This window comes from Lissotriton helveticus, chromosome 5_2 (genome assembly GCF_964261635.1).
Source record: "Lissotriton helveticus chromosome 5_2, aLisHel1.1, whole genome shotgun sequence".
In the NCBI taxonomy this organism is placed as follows: domain Eukaryota; kingdom Metazoa; phylum Chordata; class Amphibia; order Caudata; family Salamandridae; genus Lissotriton; species Lissotriton helveticus.
In genome coordinates this window covers 13,300,316-13,320,863 of record NC_136066.1, presented here as the reverse complement: position 1 = coordinate 13,320,863, position 20,548 = coordinate 13,300,316, and the positions used below count along the sequence as shown (strand labels likewise).

General features: G+C 51.0%; 1 protein-coding gene across 4 annotated transcripts in view; it reads left to right on the top strand.

Moving 5' to 3' along the window:
• The first annotated feature begins 456 nt into the window (after nucleotides 1-456).
• ST6GALNAC6 (ST6 N-acetylgalactosaminide alpha-2,6-sialyltransferase 6) overlaps nucleotides 457-20,548 on the top strand; it is a 65,359-nt gene continuing 45,267 nt past the window's right edge. Inside the window, exons 1-3 of one of the 4 annotated variants that reach the window (XM_078646672.1) lie at nucleotides 457-511; nucleotides 3,106-3,189; nucleotides 20,152-20,276. In XM_078646672.1, coding sequence (XP_078502798.1) covers nucleotides 20,208-20,276 — 69 coding nt within the window. In that variant the 5' untranslated portion in view covers nucleotides 457-511; nucleotides 3,106-3,189; nucleotides 20,152-20,207. Of the gene's footprint in view, nucleotides 522-812; nucleotides 870-3,105; nucleotides 3,190-20,151; nucleotides 20,277-20,548 lie in introns of those variants that run through there. The other 3 variants (XM_078646670.1, XM_078646669.1, XM_078646671.1) reach the window with 3 other exon arrangements.

The following is a 20,548-nucleotide window of genomic DNA, read 5'->3' as shown; positions in this document are numbered from 1 at the left end:
CCTCAGGTGTGGGGGGCTCTAGGGCCCTCAGGTGTGGGGGCTCTGGGACCCTCAGGTGTGGGGGGCTCTAGGACCCTCAGGTGTGGGGGCTCTAGGACCCTCAGGTGTGGGGGCTCTGGGACCCTCAGGTGTGGGGGGCTCTAGGACCCTCAGGTGTGGGGGCTCTAGGACCCTCAGGTGTGGGGGCTCTGGGACCCTCAGGTGTGGGGGGCTCTAGGACCCTCAGGTGTGGGGGGCTCTGGGACCCTCAGGTGTGGGGGGTTGAAACCCCTGCAGACCTGGTGTTGCAGCTCTGGGGGGGGGGCTCTAGGATCCTGCCAGTGGTGGGGGGGCTTCTAAGGCCCTGCTCGTGTGGGGGGGGGTGCGGGGGGGTGTAGATCCCTCCGCAGATCAGGCCCCTCTACTCTCCTCTTCGCCCCCCCCGCTGCCCCCGTGGGGGGGGGGGGGTGGAGCTGTGGGGGCGGGGCCTCCAGTCCTCCCGGTTCAGACCTCGGGAGAGCGGAGGATGCGGGTTTGTGCGGGTCGGTGTGCTGGGGGGGGCAGGGGGGGTATTAACAGCCTGTGAATTGTGGGGATGGGGGGGGGGGCTCTGCTGCGTGTCTGGGTCTGTCTTTTGGGGTCTCGGTATCCGCCCCCCCCCGCCTCCGTTGACAGCCGTCTCTGGGGGGGGCGATGCTCCGCGGGGGGGGGGGGGGGGGGGCAGAGTCTCCTCTCTGCCGGTCCGTGTTGTGGGGGTGCGCCTGGTGCGCGTGCATCGGGTGGGGGGGGGGGGGTGGATCTGCGAGTCACGCTGTGGGGTGTTTCCGGCGCTATCGTCATAGATGCTTTGAGGGGGGGCCTCAGTGGCTCCGTCACCGCGATGGTCCGAGGTGTGGAGGGGGGGGGGGGGGGCTGCAGCCTTTAGTCTGAGTCTATTGCTGTGTTTTTGGGTGGGGGGGCGCACCCCTGGAGAGCGGGGGGGTGTTTCTATGCGTCATACTCTTGTGGGGGGGGGGGGGCGGACCCGTATCTGGGGGTTCAGTGGATGCCACAGGCCCGTGCTTGAGGGGGGGGCTCGGTCAGGGGGGGCCCTGAGCCCCCCCATGAGGCTGCGGTCCATGGGGGGGGGGGCTCCTCCTGCACCCGCCGGTCCCGTGTGATGGGGGGGGGGTCAGCTGCTCCAGTTCCGGGGGCCCCCCCTTTGCTTCGCTGCGCGCGACACATTCTGCCCCGTCAATGTTTATTTATTTGTATTTATTGCGCCGCCATATATGATGGGGAGGAAGGAGGGGGGTGCGGTGTGTGTGGGAGAGAAACATTGGGGCGAGGGAGGGGGCAGTAAGTGTAGTACATAAGGACTTAAGACCCCCAGTATTTGCTGAACATGTGTGTTTTAAGGTCTTGTTTGAAGTGGAGGTCGGAGGGGTTTCTTGTAGGTTTTTAGGCAGCTCATTCCAGATGTTGGGGCCTTTCCAGAGAAGGAGTAGGACTTTGAGGACTTTTCTTCTTAATAGCGCGGGGATAAGGAGAAAAGAGTGGGTGCTTCTCAGCTGGGGGAGCAACCTGCTTTGTTGAGTTTATTTGAGAGGAAAGGTGGGGTCTTTTAGAGGGTGTTGTGCGTAATGCAGGAGATTTTATAGAATAAACGTCCTTCAATAGGAAGCCAATTTAGGGCCTTGAGGGCAGGTGATATGTGATCGAAGCGTTTGCAGTCCGTTGTGAGCCTAGCCGCTAAGTTGAAGGCGGATTTAAGGGGGGGTTAAGGTGAATTTTGGGCATTCCGGCGATTAAGGCATTTGAAATGAAATGATTACGCACTTGTATAGCGCACAACTACCCGTAGGCATCTCGGCGCTTGTACGAATACCGCTGTGGAACCCCTCCTGGCTTTCCTGTGAAATGCCCACTCCTGGGCACCCCCAAGGTGGAGGCCAGGCATCCTTAGCGTTGTGAGGGCCGTTGTGGAGATTAAGCAAGCTATTGCCCAGAGTTGCAGAGTGGGACCCATGATTAGAATAGGCACCGAGGCGAGAATTATCAGGTCCGAGGAAATTGAGCCCGAGACCCGCCGAGGCGGGAATTGAACCCTGGTCAGACCTCTGCATCACAGTCTGCCGCTCTAACCATTCAGCCACACTCACACTCGTAGTCAATTTTCAAGAAGACTAAAGATTGGACAATCAATTTGAAATCTTCAGCGGGAATAAATGTTTTGATTTTTTTTAAGATGCCGGAGTGTGAGAGGTGCTCCCTTTGCCGAGTTTTTTATATGGGTATTGAGCGTTAGCTCTCCATTAATTTATTTATTTTATCTTAAAAGTTTTATATGGCGCTAGCTTGACCCGTAGGTATCAGAGCGCTTTACATGCATGGGGCGGAGGTTATTACGGTCATTAGAGTCGGCTTTGGGGTTTTTAGGAAAGGGTGTTATCTGGCCAAGCTGGAGGGAAACGTGGACGCACCCCGTGGAGAGTGAGGAATTGATGATATTGGTCCAGTAAGGGGCGGTGATGTGCTTTACTTCATGGACGAGGGGGGATGGCAGTGGGTCTTTTGTATGAGACGCTGGTTTAAGTTTGGATATGATGTTAAAGACTTCAAGTTCAGATACAGGATTGAAATTATGCCAAGAGGCATTCTTTTTAAGCAGAGGGTCAGTGGGGCTAGCTTGAGGTAGGGTGGGTGAGAGGAGGAGAAGGGACGGTGTGAGGGGTGGGGGTATCAGGGAGAGTGGAATTAGGGTTGCATCTGGGGGACATTGGGAGGTTGGGGGGGCCTGTGTAATCAAGAAGGATTTATCAATTTTGGAAAATTTTTCGTTAAAAAAGCTAGCACTTTCAGCGTATTTGTTGGTGGATGCAAGAAGGTTTAGGGGGGGTGGATGTTTGGTTTCTAACAATGTTGCATAATTCTCTGGGACAGTTTTTTGCCCGGGAGAGTTGTATGCGGAAGAAGGAACCCTTTTCAGAGAAAATGTGTTTTTTGTAGGTGGGTCTAGCGTTTCTAAGGAGGATTAGATGGGAGGGGAGGGGTGATGTCTCCATGTTCTTTCACCGAGTCTAAGTGAGCGTCTTTCATTGTTGGACACTCACCCAGGCACTCCTCTTTTTCTCCCTGTTTGTACAGGAGATGATCGTGAGCCGTCCCGGGGCCCCAAGAGGCCATGGGGCCCCTAGCGCCTGGAAGCCTCGCCGGCCGCTTCCGCTCTAGGTGAGCAGATTCTGTTCTCTTCACCCTTCGAGGCTGTAAACTCTGCACCTAGGTGTTAGTGAGGTATGAGTGGTGCGGGTGTCTGTGAGGTATGAGTGGTGCGAGTCTCTGTGAGGTATGAGTGGCGGGAGTGTTAGTGAGGTATGAGTGGTGCGGGTGCCTGTGAGGTATGAGTGGTGCGAGTGTCTGTGAGGTATGAGTGGTGCAGGTGTTAGTGAGGTCTGAGTGGTGCAGGTGTTAATGAGGTCTGAGTGGTGCGAGTGTCAGTGAGGTATGAGTGGCGGGAGTGTTAGTGAGGTATGAGTGGTGCGAGTGTCAGTGAGGTATGAGTGGTGCAGGTGTTAGTGAGGTATGAGTGGTGCAAGTGTTAGTGAGGTATGAGTGGTGCAGGTGTTAGTGAGGTATGAGTGGTGCAGGTGTTAGTGAGGTATGAGTGGTGCAGGTGTTAGTGAGGTATGAGTGGTGCTAGTGTTAGTGAGGTATGAGTGGTACAGGTGTTAGTGAGGTATGAGTGGTGCGAGTGTTATTGAGGCATGAGCGGTGTGAGTATTAGTGAGCTATGAGTGGTGCAAGTGTTAGTAAGGCATGAGTGGTGCGAGTGTTAGTGAAGTATGAGTAGTGCAAGTATCAGTGAGGTATGAGGGTTGCAAGTTTTATAGTGTGGTATGATTGGTGCAGGTGTTAGTGAGGTATGAGTGTTTCGAGTGTTAGTGAGGTATGAATGGTGCGAGTGTTAGTGTGGTAAGAGTGTTGCAGGTGTTAGTGAGGTATGAGTGGTGCGAGTGTTAGTGAGGTATGCGTGGTGCAGGTGTTAGTGAGGTATGAGTGTTGCGAGTGTTAGTGAGGTATAAGTGGTGCGAGTGTTAGTGAGGCATGAGCGGTGTGAGTGTTAGTGAGGTATGAGTAGTGAGATTGTCAGTGAGGTCTGAGTGGTGCAGGTGTAAGTGAGGTATAAGTGGTGAGAGTGTTAGTGAGGTATGAGTCGTGCAGGTGATAGTGAGGTATTAGTGGTGAGAGTGACAGTGAGGTATGAGTGGTGCGGGTGTAAGTGAGGTTTAAGTGGTGAGAGTGTCAGTGAGGTATGAGTGGTGTGGGTATAAGTGAGGTTTAAGTGGTGAGAGTGTTAGTGAGGTATGAGTGGTGCGAGTGTTAGTAAGGTATGAGTGCTGCTAGTGTTAGTGAGGTCTGAGTGATGCAGGTGTTAGTGAGGTATGAGTGGTGCAGGTGTTAGTGTAGTATGAGTGGTGAAAGTGTTAGCGAGGTATGAGTGTTGCGAGTGTCAGTGAGGCATGAGTAGTGCAGGTGATAGTGAGGTCCGAGTGGTGCGAGTTTCAGTGTGGTAGGAGTGTTGCACGTCAGTGAGGTCTGAGTCGTGCGAGTGTCAGTGCGGTATGAATGGTGAATGTGTCAGGGAGGTCTGAGTGGTGCAGGTGTTATGAGGCACGAGAGTTGCACGTGCCAGTGAGGTCTGAGTGGTGCGAGTGTTAGTGAGGTCTGAGTGGTGCAGGTGTTAGTGAGGTAAGAGTGGTGTATGTGTTAGTGAGGTCTGAGTGGTGCAGGTGTTAGTGAGGTATAAGTGGCGCGAGTGTTAGTGAGGTATGAGTGGTGCAGGTGTAAGTGAGGTATAAGTGGTGTAAGTGATAGTGAGGTCTGATTGGCGCGAGCGTTAGTGAGGTATGAGTGGTGTAGGTGTTAGTGAGGTATGAGTGGTGCGAGTGTTAGTGAGTGTCTGAGTGGTGCGGGTGTTAGTGAGGTATGAGTGGTGCAGGTGTTAGTGAGGTATGAGTGGTGCAGGTGTTAGTGAGGTATGAGTGGTGCAGGTGTTAGTGAGGTGTGAGTGGTGCGAGTGTTAGTGAGTGTCTGAGCGGTGCAGGTGTTAGTGAGGTAAGAGTGGTGTATGTGTTAGTGAGGTCTGAGTGGTGCAGGTGTTAGTGAGGTATGAGTGGTGCAGGTGTTAGTGAGGTAAGAGTGGTGCGGGTGTTAGTGAGGTATGAGTGGCACGAGTGTTAGTGAGGTATGAGTGGTGCAGGTGTAAGTGAGGTAAAAGTGGTGAGAGTGTCTGAGGTATGAGTGGTGCAGGTGTTAGTGAGGTAAGAGTGGTGTATATGATAGTGAGGTCTGATTGGCGTGAGTGTTAGTGAGGTATGAGTGGTGCAGGTGTTAGTGAGGTACAAGTGTTGCACGTGTCAGTGAGGTCTGAGTGGTGCGAGTGTTAGTGAGGTATGAGTGGTGCAGTTGTTAGTGAGGTATGAGCGGTGCAGGTGTTAGTGAGGTAAGAGTGGTGTATGTGCTAGTGAGGTCTGAGTGGTGCAGGTGTTTGTGAGGTATGAGTGTTGCAGGTGTTAGTGAGGTATGAGTGGTGCGGGTGTTAGTGAGGTATGAGTGGTGCAAGTGTTAGTGAGGTATGAGTGGTGCAGGTGTTAGTGAGGTAAGAGTGGTGTATGTGTTAGTGAGGTCTGAGTGGTGCAGGTGTTAGTGAGGTATGAGTGGTGCGGGTGTTAGTGAGGTATGAGTGGCGCGAGTGTTAGTGAGGTATGAGTGGTGCAGGTGTAAGTGAGGTATAAGTGGTGTATGTGATAGTGAGGTCTGATTGGCGCAAGCGTTAGTGAGGTATGAGTGGTGTAGGTGTTAGTGAGGTATGAGTGGTGCGAGTGTTAGTGAGTGTCTGAGTGGTGCGGGTGTTAGTGAGGTATGAGTGGTGCAGGTGATAGTGAGGTATGAGTGGTGCAGGTGTTAGTGACGTATGAGTGGTGCAGGTGTTTGTGAGGTATGAGTGGTGCAGGTGTTAGTGAGGTAAGAGTGGTGCAGGTGTTAGTGAGGTATGAGTGGTGCAGGTGTTAGTGAGGTATGAGTGGTGTAGGTGTTAGTGAGGTATGAGTGGTGCGAGTGTTAGTGAGTGTCTGAGTGGTGCGGGTGTTAGTGAGGTATGAGTGGTGCAGGTGATAGTGAGGTATGAGTGGTGCAAGTGTCAGTGAGGTATGAGTGGTGCAGGTGTTAGTGAGTTATGAGTGGTGCTAGTGTTAGTGAGGTATGAGTGGTGCAGGTGTTAGTGAGGTATGAGTGGTGCGAGTGTAAGTGAGATATGAGTGGTGCAGGTGTTAGTGAGGTATGAGTGGTGCAGGTGTTAGTGAGGTATGAGTGGTGCAGGTGTCAGTGAGGTATGAGTGGTTCGAGTGTAAGTGAGATATGAGTGGTGCAGGTGTTAGTGAGGTATGAGTGGTGCAGGTGTAAGTGACGTATGAGTGGTGCAGGTGTTAGTGAGGTATGAGTGGTGCAGGTGTTAGTGAGGTAGGAGTGGCGCGAGTGTTAGTGAGGTATGAGTGGTGCAGGTGTTAGTGAGGTAAGAGTGTTGTGAGTGTTAGTGAGGTCTGAGTAGTCTGAGTGTTAGTGAGGTATGAGTGGTGCAGGTGTTAGTGAGTTATGAGTGGCGCGAGTGTTAGTGAGGTATGAGTGGCACGAGTGTTAGTGAGGTATGAGTGGTCTCAGTGTTAGTGAGGTATGAGTGGTGCAGGTGTAAGTGACGTATGAGTGGTGCAGGTGTTAGTGAGGTAAGAGTGGTGCAGGTATTAGTGAGGTATGAGTGGTGCAGGTGTTAGTGAGGTCTGAGTGGAGCGAGTGTTAGTGAGGTATGAGTGGTCTCAGTGTTAGTGAGGTATGAGTGGAGCGAGTGTTAGTGAGGTATGAGTGGTCTCAGTGTTAGTGAGGTAAGAGTGTTGCAAGTGTTAGTGAGGTATGAGTGGCGCGAGTGTTAGTGAGGTATGAGTGGTCTCAGTGTTAGTGAGGTATGAGTGGCGCGAGTGCTAGTGAGGTATGAGTGGCGCGAGTGTTAGTGAGGTATGAGTGGTGGAGGTGTTAGTGAGGTATGAGTGGTCTCAGTGTTAGTGAGGTATGAGTGGCGCGAGTGTTAGTGAGGTATGAGTGGTCTCAGTGTTAGTGAGGTATGAGTGGTGCAGGTGTTAGTGAGGTCTGAGTGGAGCGAGTGTTAGTGAGGTATGAGTGGTCTCAGTGTTAGTGAGGTATGAGTGGAGCGAGTGTTAGTGAGGTATGAGTGGTCTCAGTGTTAGTGAGGTATGAGTGGCGCGAGTGTTAGTGAGGTATGAGTGGTCTCAGTGTTAGTGAGGTAAGAGTGTTGCAAGTGTTAGTGAGGTATGAGTGGCGCGAGTGTTAGTGAGGTCTGAGTGGAGCGAGTGTTAGTGAGGTATGCGTGGTCTCAGTGTTAGTGAGGTATGAGTGGTCTCAGTGTTAGTGAGGTATGAGTGGTCTCAGTGTTAGTGAGGTAAGAGTGTTGCAAGTGTTAGTGAGGTATGAGTGGCGCGAGTGTTAGTGAGGTATGAGTGGTCTCAGTGTTAGTGAGGTATGAGTGGCGCGAGTGTTAGTGAGGTATGAGTGGAGCGAGTGTTAGTGAGGTATGAGTGGTCTCAATGTTAGTGAGGTATGAGTGGCGCAAGTGTTAGTGAGGTATGAGTGGCGCGAGTGTTAGTGAGGTATGAGTGCTGGAGGTGTTAGTGAGGTATGAGTGGTGCGAGTGTTAGTGAGGTATGAGTGGCGCGAGTGTTAGTGAGGTATGAGTGGTGGAGGTGTTAGTGAGGTATGAGTGGTCTCAGTGTTAGTGAGGTATGAGTGGCGCGAGTGTTAGTGAGGTAAGAGTGGTGTATGTGTTAGTGAGGTCTGAGTGGTGCAGGTGTTAGTGAGGTCTGAGTGTGCAGGTGTTAGTGAGGTATGAGTGGTGCAGGTGTTAGTGAGGTATGAGTGGTGCGGGTGTTAGTGAGGTATGAGTGGCGCGAGAGTTAGTGAGGTAAGAGTGGTGTATGTGTTAGTGAGGTCTGAGTGGTGCAGGTGTTAGTGAGGTATGAGTGGTGCGGGTGTTAGTGAGGTATGAGTGGCGCGAGTGTTAGTGAGGTAAGAGTGGTGTATGTGTTAGTGAGGTCTGAGTGGTGCAGGTGTTAGTGAGGTCTGAGTGGTGCAGGTGTTAGTGAGGTATGAGTGGTGCAGGTGTTAGTGAGGTATGAGTGGCGCGAGTGTTAGTGAGGTAAGAGTGGTGTATGTGTTAGTGAGGTCTGAGTGGTGCAGGTGTTAGTGAGGTATGAGTGGTGCGGGTGTTAGTGAGGTATGAGTGGTGCGGGTGTTAGTGAGGTATGAGTGGCGCGAGTGTTAGTGAGGTAAGAGTGGTGTATGTGTTAGTGAGGTCTGAGTGGTGCAGGTGTTAGTGAGGTCTGAGTGGTGCAGGTGTTAGTGAGGTATGAGTGGTGCGGGTGTTAGTGAGGTATGAGTGGTGCGGGTGTTAGTGAGGTATGAGTGGCACGAGTGTTAGTGAGGTAAGAGTGGTGTATGTGTTAGTGAGGTCTGAGTGGTGCAGGTGTTTGTGAGGTATGAGTGGTCTCAGTGTTAGTGAGGTATGAGTGGTGCTAGTGTTAGTGAGGTATGAGTGGTGCAGGTGTTAGTGAGGTATGAGTGGTGCGGGTGTTAGTGAGGTATGAGTGGCGCGAGTGTTAGTGAGGTATGAGCAGTGCAGGTGTTAGGGAGGTAAGAGTGGTGTATGTGTTAGTGAGGTATGAGCGGTGCAGGTGTTAGTGAGGTATGAGTGGCGCGAGTGTTAGTGAGGTATGAGTGGCGCGAGTGTTAGTGAGGTATGAGCAGTGCAGGTGTTAGTGAGGTAAGAGTGGTGTATGTGTTAGTGAGGTATGAGTGGTGCAGGTGTTAGTGAGGTATGAGTGGTGCAGGTGTGAGTGAGGTATGAGTGGTGCAGGTGTTAGTGAGGTATGAGTGGTGCAGGTGTGAGTGAGGTATGAGTGGCGCGAGTGTTAGTGAGGTCTGAGTGCTGCAGGTGTTAGTGAGGTCTGAGTGGTCTGAGTGTTAGTGAGGTATGAGTGGTGCAGGTGTTAGTGAGGTATGAGTGGTGCAGGTGTGAGTGACGTATGAGTGGCGCGAGTATTAGTGAGGTATGAGTGGTGCAGGTGTTAGTGAGGTCTGAGTGGAGCGAGTGTTAGTGAGGTATGAGTGGTCTCAGTGTTAGTGAGGTATGAGTGGAGCGAGTGTTAGTGAGGTATGAGTGGTCTCAGTGTTAGTGAGGTAAGAGTGTTGCAAGTGTTAGTGAGGTATGAGTGGCGCGAGTGTTAGTGAGGTATGAGTGGTCTCAGTGTTAGTGAGGTATGAGTGGCGCGAGTGTTAGTGAGGTATGAGTGGCGCGAGTGTTAGTGAGGTATGAGTGGTGGAGGTGTTAGTGAGGTATGAGTGGTCTCAGTGTTAGTGAGGTATGAGTGGCGCGAGTGTTAGTGAGGTATGAGTGGCGCGAGTGTTAGTGAGGTATGAGTGGTGGAGGTGTTAGTGAGGTATGAGTAGCGCTAGTGTTAGTGAGGTATGAGTGGTCTCAGTCTTAGTGAGGTATGAGTGGCGCGAGTGTTAGTGAGGTATGAGTGGTCTCAGTGTTAGTGAGGTATGAGTGGTGCAGGTGTTAGTGAGGTCTGAGTGGCGCAAGTGTTAGTGAGGTATGAGTGGTCTCAGTGTTAGTGAGGTATGAGTGGCGCGAGTGTTAGTGAGGTATGAGTGGTCTCAGTGTTAGTGAGGTATGAGTGGTGCAGGTGTTAGTGAGGTCTGAGTGGAGCGAGTGTTAGTGAGGTATGAGTGGTCTCAGTGTTAGTGAGGTATGAGTGGAGCGAGTGTTAGTGAGGTATGAGTGGTCTCAGTGTTATTGAGGTAAGAGTGTTGCAAGTGTTAGTGAGGTATGAGTGGCGCGAGTGTTAGTGAGGTATGAGTGGTCTCAGTGTTAGTGAGGTATGAGTGGCGCGAGTGTTAGTGAGGTCTGAGTGGAGCGAGTGTTAGTGAGGTATGAGTGGTCTCAGTGTTAGTGAGGTATGAGTGGTCTCAGTGTTAGTGAGGTAAGAGTGTTGCAAGTGTTAGTGAGGTATGAGTGGCGCGAGTGTTAGTGAGGTATGAGTGGTCTCAGTGTTAGTGAGGTATGAGTGGCGCGAGTGTTAGTGAGGTCTGAGTGGAGCGAGTGTTAGTGAGGTATGAGTGGTCTCAGTGTTAGTGAGGTATGAGTGGTCTCAGTGTTAGTGAGGTAAGAGTGTTGCAAGTGTTAGTGAGGTATGAGTGGCGCGAGTGTTAGTGAGGTCTGAGTGGAGCGAGTGTTAGTGAGGTATGAGTGGTGTATGTGTTAGTGAGGTCTGAGTGGTGCAGGTGTTAGTGAGGTATGAGTGGTGTGGGTGTTAGTGAGGTATGAGTGGTGCGGGTGTTAGTGAGGTATGAGTGGCGCGAGTGTTAGTGAGGTAAGAGTGGTGTATGTGTTAGTGAGGTCTGAGTGGTGCAGGTGTTAGTGAGGTCTGAGTGGTGCAGGTGTTAGTGAGGTATGAGTGGTGCGGGTGTTAGTGAGGTATGAGTGGTGCGGGTGTTAGTGAGGTATGAGTGGCACGAGTGTTAGTGAGGTAAGAGTGGTGTATGTGTTAGTGAGGTCTGAGTGGTGCAGGTGTTAGTGAGGTATGAGTGGTCTCAGTGTTAGTGAGGTATGAGTGGTGCTAGTGTTAGTGAGGTATGAGTGGTGCAGGTGTTAGTGAGGTATGAGTGGTGCGGGTGTTAGTGAGGTATGAGTGGCACGAGTGTTAGTGAGGTATGAGCAGTGCAGGTGTTAGTGAGGTAAGAGTGGTGTATGTGTTAGTGAGGTATGAGTGGTGCAGGTGTGAGTGAGGTATGAGTGGTGCAGGTGTTAGTGAGGTATGAGTGGTGCAGGTGTGAGTGAGGTATGAGTGGCGCGAGTGTTAGTGAGGTATGAGTGGTGCAGGTGTTAGTGAGGTATGAGTGGTCTCAGTGTTAGTGAGGTCTGAGTGCTGCAGGTGTTAGTGAGGTCTGAGTGGTCTGAGTGTTAGTGAGGTATGAGTGGTGCTAGTGTTAGTGAGGTATGAGTGGTGCAGGTGTTAGTGAGGTATGAGTGGTGCGGGTGTTAGTGAGGTATGAGTGTTCTCAGTGTTAGTGAGGTATGAGTGGCTCGAGTGTTAGTGAGGTATGAGTGGTGCGAGTGTTAGTGAGGTATGAGCAGTGCAGGTGTTAGTGAGGTAAGAGTGGTGTATGTGTTAGTGAGGTATGAGCGGTGCAGGTGTTAGTGAGGTATGAGTGGCGCGAGTGTTAGTGAGGTATGAGTGGCGCGAGTGTTAGTGAGGTATGAGCAGTGCAGGTGTTAGTGAGGTAAGAGTGGTGTATGTGTTAGTGAGGTATGAGTGGTGCAGGTGTTAGTGAGGTATGAGTGGTCTCAGTGTTAGTGAGGTATGAGTGGCGCGAGTGTTAGTGAGGTATGAGTGGTCTCAGTGTTAGTGAGGTAAGAGTGTTGCAAGTGTTAGTGAGGTATGAGTGGCGCGAGTGTTAGTGAGGTCTGAGTGGAGCGAGTGTTAGTGAGGTATGCGTGGTCTCAGTGTTAGTGAGGTATGAGTGGTCTCAGTGTTAGTGAGGTATGAGTGGTCTCAGTGTTAGTGAGGTAAGAGTGTTGCAAGTGTTAGTGAGGTATGAGTGGCGCGAGTGTTAGTGAGGTATGAGTGGTCTCAGTGTTAGTGAGGTATGAGTGGCGCGAGTGTTAGTGAGGTATGAGTGGAGCGAGTGTTAGTGAGGTATGAGTGGTCTCAATGTTAGTGAGGTATGAGTGGCGCAAGTGTTAGTGAGGTATGAGTGGCGCGAGTGTTAGTGAGGTATGAGTGCTGGAGGTGTTAGTGAGGTATGAGTGGTGCGAGTGTTAGTGAGGTATGAGTGGCGCGAGTGTTAGTGAGGTATGAGTGGTGGAGGTGTTAGTGAGGTATGAGTGGTCTCAGTGTTAGTGAGGTATGAGTGGCGCGAGTGTTAGTGAGGTAAGAGTGGTGTATGTGTTAGTGAGGTCTGAGTGGTGCAGGTGTTAGTGAGGTCTGAGTGTGCAGGTGTTAGTGAGGTATGAGTGGTGCAGGTGTTAGTGAGGTATGAGTGGTGCGGGTGTTAGTGAGGTATGAGTGGCGCGAGAGTTAGTGAGGTAAGAGTGGTGTATGTGTTAGTGAGGTCTGAGTGGTGCAGGTGTTAGTGAGGTATGAGTGGTGCGGGTGTTAGTGAGGTATGAGTGGCGCGAGTGTTAGTGAGGTAAGAGTGGTGTATGTGTTAGTGAGGTCTGAGTGGTGCAGGTGTTAGTGAGGTCTGAGTGGTGCAGGTGTTAGTGAGGTATGAGTGGTGCAGGTGTTAGTGAGGTATGAGTGGCGCGAGTGTTAGTGAGGTAAGAGTGGTGTATGTGTTAGTGAGGTCTGAGTGGTGCAGGTGTTAGTGAGGTATGAGTGGTGCGGGTGTTAGTGAGGTATGAGTGGTGCGGGTGTTAGTGAGGTATGAGTGGCGCGAGTGTTAGTGAGGTAAGAGTGGTGTATGTGTTAGTGAGGTCTGAGTGGTGCAGGTGTTAGTGAGGTCTGAGTGGTGCAGGTGTTAGTGAGGTATGAGTGGTGCGGGTGTTAGTGAGGTATGAGTGGTGCGGGTGTTAGTGAGGTATGAGTGGCACGAGTGTTAGTGAGGTAAGAGTGGTGTATGTGTTAGTGAGGTCTGAGTGGTGCAGGTGTTTGTGAGGTATGAGTGGTCTCAGTGTTAGTGAGGTATGAGTGGTGCTAGTGTTAGTGAGGTATGAGTGGTGCAGGTGTTAGTGAGGTATGAGTGGTGCGGGTGTTAGTGAGGTATGAGTGGCGCGAGTGTTAGTGAGGTATGAGCAGTGCAGGTGTTAGGGAGGTAAGAGTGGTGTATGTGTTAGTGAGGTATGAGCGGTGCAGGTGTTAGTGAGGTATGAGTGGCGCGAGTGTTAGTGAGGTATGAGTGGCGCGAGTGTTAGTGATGTATGAGCAGTGCAGGTGTTAGTGAGGTAAGAGTGGTGTATGTGTTAGTGAGGTATGAGTGGTGCAGGTGTTAGTGAGGTATGAGTGGTGCAGGTGTGAGTGAGGTATGAGTGGTGCAGGTGTTAGTGAGGTATGAGTGGTGCAGGTGTGAGTGAGGTATGAGTGGCGCGAGTGTTAGTGAGGTCTGAGTGCTGCAGGTGTTAGTGAGGTCTGAGTGGTCTGAGTGTTAGTGAGGTATGAGTGGTGCAGGTGTTAGTGAGGTATGAGTGGTGCAGGTGTGAGTGACGTATGAGTGGCGCGAGTATTAGTGAGGTATGAGTGGTGCAGGTGTTAGTGAGGTCTGAGTGGAGCGAGTGTTAGTGAGGTATGAGTGGTCTCAGTGTTAGTGAGGTATGAGTGGAGCGAGTGTTAGTGAGGTATGAGTGGTCTCAGTGTTAGTGAGGTAAGAGTGTTGCAAGTGTTAGTGAGGTATGAGTGGCGCGAGTGTTAGTGAGGTATGAGTGGTCTCAGTGTTAGTGAGGTATGAGTGGCGCGAGTGTTAGTGAGGTATGAGTGGCGCGAGTGTTAGTGAGGTATGAGTGGTGGAGGTGTTAGTGAGGTATGAGTGGTCTCAGTGTTAGTGAGGTATGAGTGGCGCGAGTGTTAGTGAGGTATGAGTGGCGCGAGTGTTAGTGAGGTATGAGTGGTGGAGGTGTTAGTGAGGTATGAGTAGCGCGAGTGTTAGTGAGGTATGAGTGGTCTCAGTCTTAGTGAGGTATGAGTGGCGCGAGTGTTAGTGAGGTATGAGTGGTCTCAGTGTTAGTGAGGTATGAGTGGTGCAGGTGTTAGTGAGGTCTGAGTGGCGCAAGTGTTAGTGAGGTATGAGTGGTCTCAGTGTTAGTGAGGTATGAGTGGCGCGAGTGTTAGTGAGGTATGAGTGGTCTCAGTGTTAGTGAGGTATGAGTGGTGCAGGTGTTAGTGAGGTCTGAGTGGAGCGAGTGTTAGTGAGGTATGAGTGGTCTCAGTGTTAGTGAGGTATGAGTGGAGCGAGTGTTAGTGAGGTATGAGTGGTCTCAGTGTTATTGAGGTAAGAGTGTTGCAAGTGTTAGTGAGGTATGAGTGGCGCGAGTGTTAGTGAGGTATGAGTGGTCTCAGTGTTAGTGAGGTATGAGTGGCGCGAGTGTTAGTGAGGTCTGAGTGGAGCGAGTGTTAGTGAGGTATGAGTGGTCTCAGTGTTAGTGAGGTATGAGTGGTCTCAGTGTTAGTGAGGTAAGAGTGTTGCAAGTGTTAGTGAGGTATGAGTGGCGCGAGTGTTAGTGAGGTATGAGTGGTCTCAGTGTTAGTGAGGTATGAGTGGCGCGAGTGTTAGTGAGGTCTGAGTGGAGCGAGTGTTAGTGAGGTATGAGTGGTCTCAGTGTTAGTGAGGTATGAGTGGTCTCAGTGTTAGTGAGGTAAGAGTGTTGCAAGTGTTAGTGAGGTATGAGTGGCGCGAGTGTTAGTGAGGTCTGAGTGGAGCGAGTGTTAGTGAGGTATGAGTGGTGTATGTGTTAGTGAGGTCTGAGTGGTGCAGGTGTTAGTGAGGTATGAGTGGTGTGGGTGTTAGTGAGGTATGAGTGGTGCGGGTGTTAGTGAGGTATGAGTGGCGCGAGTGTTAGTGAGGTAAGAGTGGTGTATGTGTTAGTGAGGTCTGAGTGGTGCAGGTGTTAGTGAGGTCTGAGTGGTGCAGGTGTTAGTGAGGTATGAGTGGTGCGGGTGTTAGTGAGGTATGAGTGGTGCGGGTGTTAGTGAGGTATGAGTGGCACGAGTGTTAGTGAGGTAAGAGTGGTGTATGTGTTAGTGAGGTCTGAGTGGTGCAGGTGTTAGTGAGGTATGAGTGGTCTCAGTGTTAGTGAGGTATGAGTGGTGCTAGTGTTAGTGAGGTATGAGTGGTGCAGGTGTTAGTGAGGTATGAGTGGTGCGGGTGTTAGTGAGGTATGAGTGGCACGAGTGTTAGTGAGGTATGAGCAGTGCAGGTGTTAGTGAGGTAAGAGTGGTGTATGTGTTAGTGAGGTATGAGTGGTGCAGGTGTGAGTGAGGTATGAGTGGTGCAGGTGTTAGTGAGGTATGAGTGGTGCAGGTGTGAGTGAGGTATGAGTGGCGCGAGTGTTAGTGAGGTATGAGTGGTGCAGGTGTTAGTGAGGTATGAGTGGTCTCAGTGTTAGTGAGGTCTGAGTGCTGCAGGTGTTAGTGAGGTCTGAGTGGTCTGAGTGTTAGTGAGGTATGAGTGGTGCTAGTGTTAGTGAGGTATGAGTGGTGCAGGTGTTAGTGAGGTATGAGTGGTGCGGGTGTTAGTGAGGTATGAGTGTTCTCAGTGTTAGTGAGGTATGAGTGGCTCGAGTGTTAGTGAGGTATGAGTGGTGCGAGTGTTAGTGAGGTATGAGCAGTGCAGGTGTTAGTGAGGTAAGAGTGGTGTATGTGTTAGTGAGGTATGAGCGGTGCAGGTGTTAGTGAGGTATGAGTGGCGCGAGTGTTAGTGAGGTATGAGTGGCGCGAGTGTTAGTGAGGTATGAGCAGTGCAGGTGTTAGTGAGGTAAGAGTGGTGTATGTGTTAGTGAGGTATGAGTGGTGCAGGTGTTAGTGAGGTATGAGTGGTGCAGGTGTGAGTGAGGTATGAGTGGTGCAGGTGTTAGTGAGGTATGAGTGGTGCAGGTGTGAGTGAGGTATGAGTGGCGCGAGTGTTAGTGAGGTATGAGCAGTGCAGGTGTTAGTGAGGTAAGAGTGGTGTATGTGTTAGTGAGGTATGAGTGGTGCAGGTGTTAGTGAGGTATGAGTGGTGCAGGTGTTAGTGAGGTATGAGTGGCGCGAGTGTTAGTGAGGTATGAGTGGTCTCAGTGTTAGTGAGGTATGAGTGGTCTCAGTGTTTAGTGAGGTATGAGTGGTGCAGGTGTCAGTGAGGTATGAGTGGAGCGAGTGTTAGTGAGGTATGAGTGGTGCAGGTGTTAGTGAGGTATGAGTGGTGCAGGTGTTAGTGAGGTATGAGTGGTCTCAGTGTTAGTGAGGTATGAGTGGCGCAAGTGTTAGTGAGGTATGAGTGGTCCCAGTGTTAGTGAGGTATGAGTGGTCTCAGTGTTAGTGAGGTATGAGTGGTCTCAGTGTTAGTGAGGTATGAGTGGTGCAGGTGTCAGTGAGGTATGAGTGGAGCGAGTGTTAGTGAGGTATGAGTGGTGCAAGTGTTAGTGAGGTATGAGTGGTGCAGGTGTTAGTGAGGTATGAGTGGTCTCAGTGTTAGTGAGGTATGAGTGGTCTCAGTGTTAGTGAGGTATGAGTGGCGCGAGTGTTAGTGAGGTATGAGTGGCGCGAGTGTTAGTGAGGTATGAGCGGTGGAGGTGTTAGTGAGGTATGAGTAGCGCGAGTGTTAGTGAGGTATGAGTGGTCTCAGTGTTAGTGAGGTATGAGTGGCGCGAGTGTTAGTGAGGTATGAGTGGTCTCAGTGTTAGTGAGGTATGAGTGGTGCAGGTGTTAGTGAGGTCTGAGTGGCGCAAGTGTTAGTGAGGTATGAGTGGTCTCAGTGTTAGTGAGGTATGAGTGGCGCGAGTGTTAGTGAGGTATGAGTGGTCTCAGTGTTAGTGAGGTATGAGTGGTGCAGGTGTTAGTGAGGTCTGAGTGGAGCGAGTGTTAGTGAGGTATGAGTGGTCTCAGTGTTAGTGAGGTATGAGTGGAGCGAGTGTTAGTGAGGTATGAGTGGTCTCAGTGTTATTGAGGTAAGAGTGTTGCAAGTGTTAGTGAGGTATGAGTGGCGCGAGTGTTAGTGAGGTATGAGTGGTCTCAGTGTTGGTGAGGTATGAGTGGCGCGAGTGTTAGTGAGGTCTGAGTGGAGCGAGTGTTAGTGAGGTATGAGTGGTCTCAGTGTTAGTGAGGTATGAGTGGTCTCAGTGTTAGTGAGGTAAGAGTGTTGCAAGTGTTAGTGAGGTATGAGTGGCGCGAGTGTTAGTGAGGTATGAGTGGTCTCAGTGTTAGTGAGGTATGAGTGGCGCGAGTGTTAGTGAGGTCTGAGTGGAGCGAGTGTTAGTGAGGTATGAGTGGTCTCAGTGTTAGTGAGGTATGAGTGGTCTCAGTGTTAGTGAGGTAAGAGTGTTGCAAGTGTTAGTGAGGTATGAGTGGCGCGAGTGTTAGTGAGGTCTGAGTGGAGCGAGTGTTAGTGAGGTATGAGTGGTGTATGTGTTAGTGAGGTCTGAGTGGTGCAGGTGTTAGTGAGGTATGAGTGGTGTGGGTGTTAGTGAGGTATGAGTGGTGCGGGTGTTAGTGAGGTATGAGTGGCGCGAGTGTTAGTGAGGTAAGAGTGGTGTATGTGTTAGTGAGGTCTGAGTGGTGCAGGTGTTAGTGAGGTCTGAGTGGTGCAGGTGTTAGTGAGGTATGAGTGGTGCGGGTGTTAGTGAGGTATGAGTGGTGCGGGTGTTAGTGAGGTATGAGTGGCACGAGTGTTAGTGAGGTAAGAGTGGTGTATGTGTTAGTGAGGTCTGAGTGGTGCAGGTGTTAGTGAGGTATGAGTGGTCTCAGTGTTAGTGAGGTATGAGTGGTGCTAGTGTTAGTGAGGTATGAGTGGTGCAGGTGTTAGTGAGGTATGAGTGGTGCGGGTGTTAGTGAGGTATGAGTGGCACGAGTGTTAGTGAGGTATGAGCAGTGCAGGTGTTAGTGAGGTAAGAGTGGTGTATGTGTTAGTGAGGTATGAGTGGTGCAGGTGTGAGTGAGGTATGAGTGGTGCAGGTGTTAGTGAGGTATGAGTGGTGCAGGTGTGAGTGAGGTATGAGTGGCGCGAGTGTTAGTGAGGTATGAGTGGTGCAGGTGTTAGTGAGGTATGAGTGGTCTCAGTGTTAGTGAGGTCTGAGTGCTGCAGGTGTTAGTGAGGTCTGAGTGGTCTGAGTGTTAGTGAGGTATGAGTGGTGCTAGTGTTAGTGAGGTATGAGTGGTGCAGGTGTTAGTGAGGTATGAGTGGTGCGGGTGTTAGTGAGGTATGAGTGTTCTCAGTGTTAGTGAGGTATGAGTGGCTCGAGTGTTAGTGAGGTATGAGTGGTGCGAGTGTTAGTGAGGTATGAGCAGTGCAGGTGTTAGTGAGGTAAGAGTGGTGTATGTGTTAGTGAGGTATGAGCGGTGCAGGTGTTAGTGAGGTATGAGCGGCGCGAGTGTTAGTGAGGTATGAGTGGCGCGAGTGTTAGTGAGGTATGAGCAGTGCAGGTGTTAGTGAGGTAAGAGTGGTGTATGTGTTAGTGAGGTAAGAGTGGTGTATGTGTTAGTGAGGTATGAGTGGTGCAGGTGTTAGTGAGGTATGAGTGGTGCAGGTGTGAGTGAGGTATGAGTGGTGCAGGTGTTAGTGAGGTATGAGTGGTGCAGGTGTGAGTGAGGTATGAGTGGCGCGAGTGTTAGTGAGGTATGAGCAGTGCAGGTGTTAGTGAGGTAAGAGTGGTGTATGTGTTAGTGAGGTATGAGTGGTGCAGGTGTTAGTGAGGTATGAGTGGTGCAGGTGTTAGTGAGGTATGAGTGGCGCGAGTGTTAGTGAGGTATGAGTGGTCTCAGTGTTAGTGAGGTATGAGTGGTCTCAGTGTTAGTGAGGTATGAGTGGTGCAGGTGTCAGTGAGGTATGAGTGGAGCGAGTGTTAGTGAGGTATGAGTGGTGCAGGTGTTAGTGAGGTATGAGTGGTGCAGGTGTTAGTGAGGTATGAGTGGTCTCAGTGTTAGTGAGGTATGAGTGGCGCAAGTGTTAGTGAGGTATGAGTGGTCCCAGTGTTAGTGAGGTATGAGTGGTCTCAGTGTTAGTGAGGTATGAGTGGTCTCAGTGTTAGTGAGGTATGAGTGGTGCAGGTGTCAGTGAGGTATGAGTGGAGCGAGTGTTAGTGAGGTATGAGTGGTGCAAGTGTTAGTGAGGTATGAGTGGTGCAGGTGTTAGTGAGGTATGAGTGGTCTCAGTGTTAGTGAGGTATGAGTGGTCTCAGTGTTAGTGAGGTATGAGTGGAGCGAGTGTTAGTGAGGTATGAGTGGTGCAAGTGTTAGTGAGGTATGAGTGGTGCAGGTGTTAGTGAGGTATGAGTGGAGCGAGTGTTAGTGAGGTATGAGTGGTGCAAGTGTTAGTGAGGTATGAGTGGTGCAGGTGTTAGTGAGGTATGAGTGGTCTCAGTGTTAGTGAGGTATGAGTGGTCTCCGTGTTAGTGAGGTATGAGTGGAGCGAGTGTTAGTGAGGTATGAGTGGTGCAAGTGTTAGTGAGGTATGAGTGGTGCAGGTGTTAGTGTCGTATGAGTGGTGCAAGTGTTAGCGAGGTATGAGTGGTGGAGGTGTTATTGAGGTATGAGTGGTGCAGGTGTTAGTGAGGTATGAGTGGTGCAAGTGTTAGTGAGGTATGAGTGGTGCAGGTGTCAGCGAGGTATGAGTGGTGCAGGTGTTAGTGAGGTACGAGTGGTCTCAGTCTTAGTGAGGTATGTGTGGTGCAGGTGTTAGTGAGGTATGAGTGGTCTCAGTGTTAGTGAGGTATGAGTGGTGCAGGTATTAGTGAGGTAGGAGTGGTGCAGGTGTTAGTGAGGTAAGAGTGTTGCGAGTGTTAGTGAGGTCTGAGTGGTGCGGGTGTTAGTGAGGTATGAGTGGTCTCAGTGTTAGTGAGGTATGAGTGGCGCGAGTGTTAGTGAGGTATGAGTGGTCTCAGTGTTAGTGAGGTATGAGGGGTCTCAGTGTTAGTGAGGGATGAGTGGTGCTAGTGTCAGTGAGGTATAAGTGGTGCGAGTGTTAGTGAGGCATGAGTGGTGCAGGTGTTAGTGAGGTCTGAGTGGTGCGAGTGTTAGTGAGGTATGAGTGGTGCAGGTGTCAGTGAGGTATGAGTGGTCTCAGTGTTAGTGAGGTATGAGTGGTCTCAGTGTTAGTGAGGTATGAGTGGTGCAGGTGTTAGTGAGGTATGAGTGGTGCAGGTGTTAGTGAGGTATGAGTGGTGCAGGTGTTAGTGAGGTATGAGTGGTGCGAGTGTTAGTGAGGTATGAGTGGCGCGAGTGTTAGTGAGGTATGAGTGGTCTCAGTGTTAGTGAGGTATGAGTGGTGCAGGTGTTAGTGAGGTATGAGTGGCACACACTGCACTCAGTGAAGTGTCCTTGAGCCTCCTGTTGCTCCTCTGTCTGTGACATTGACAACGCACTCTTGTTCTCCATTACGTTTCAGTTTTCTGCCTTGGAAGGATGAACGCCTCATAGTGAGTGTGAGGCAGGAGTGAAGAAATGAGTGGAAAGAAAGAGCTGCCCAAGAAGAGAAATGTGACCTGGAAGAAGGAGCCCGGAGGGACCCTGGTGAGTTCTGAGCTCCTCCTGGTGCCCATAGGTGCCCATAGGGGCCCATAGGTGCCCATAGGTGCCACCTCTTACCTGGCCGAGGCCTCACTGGGTTCCTGTGTGGGTGCTGCTCTGTGTGACAGGAAGAGTGTAGGAATGTGAATACCATGGCGTCTCTCACTGCGGTGGGCTGTAGACTGGAGAGAGGGCTCCCTGAAGTCAGCTGTAGACTCCCTTGTTTGCTCCTTTCCATCTCTGGTAGCGGACCACCAGACATCAGACAGATCTGA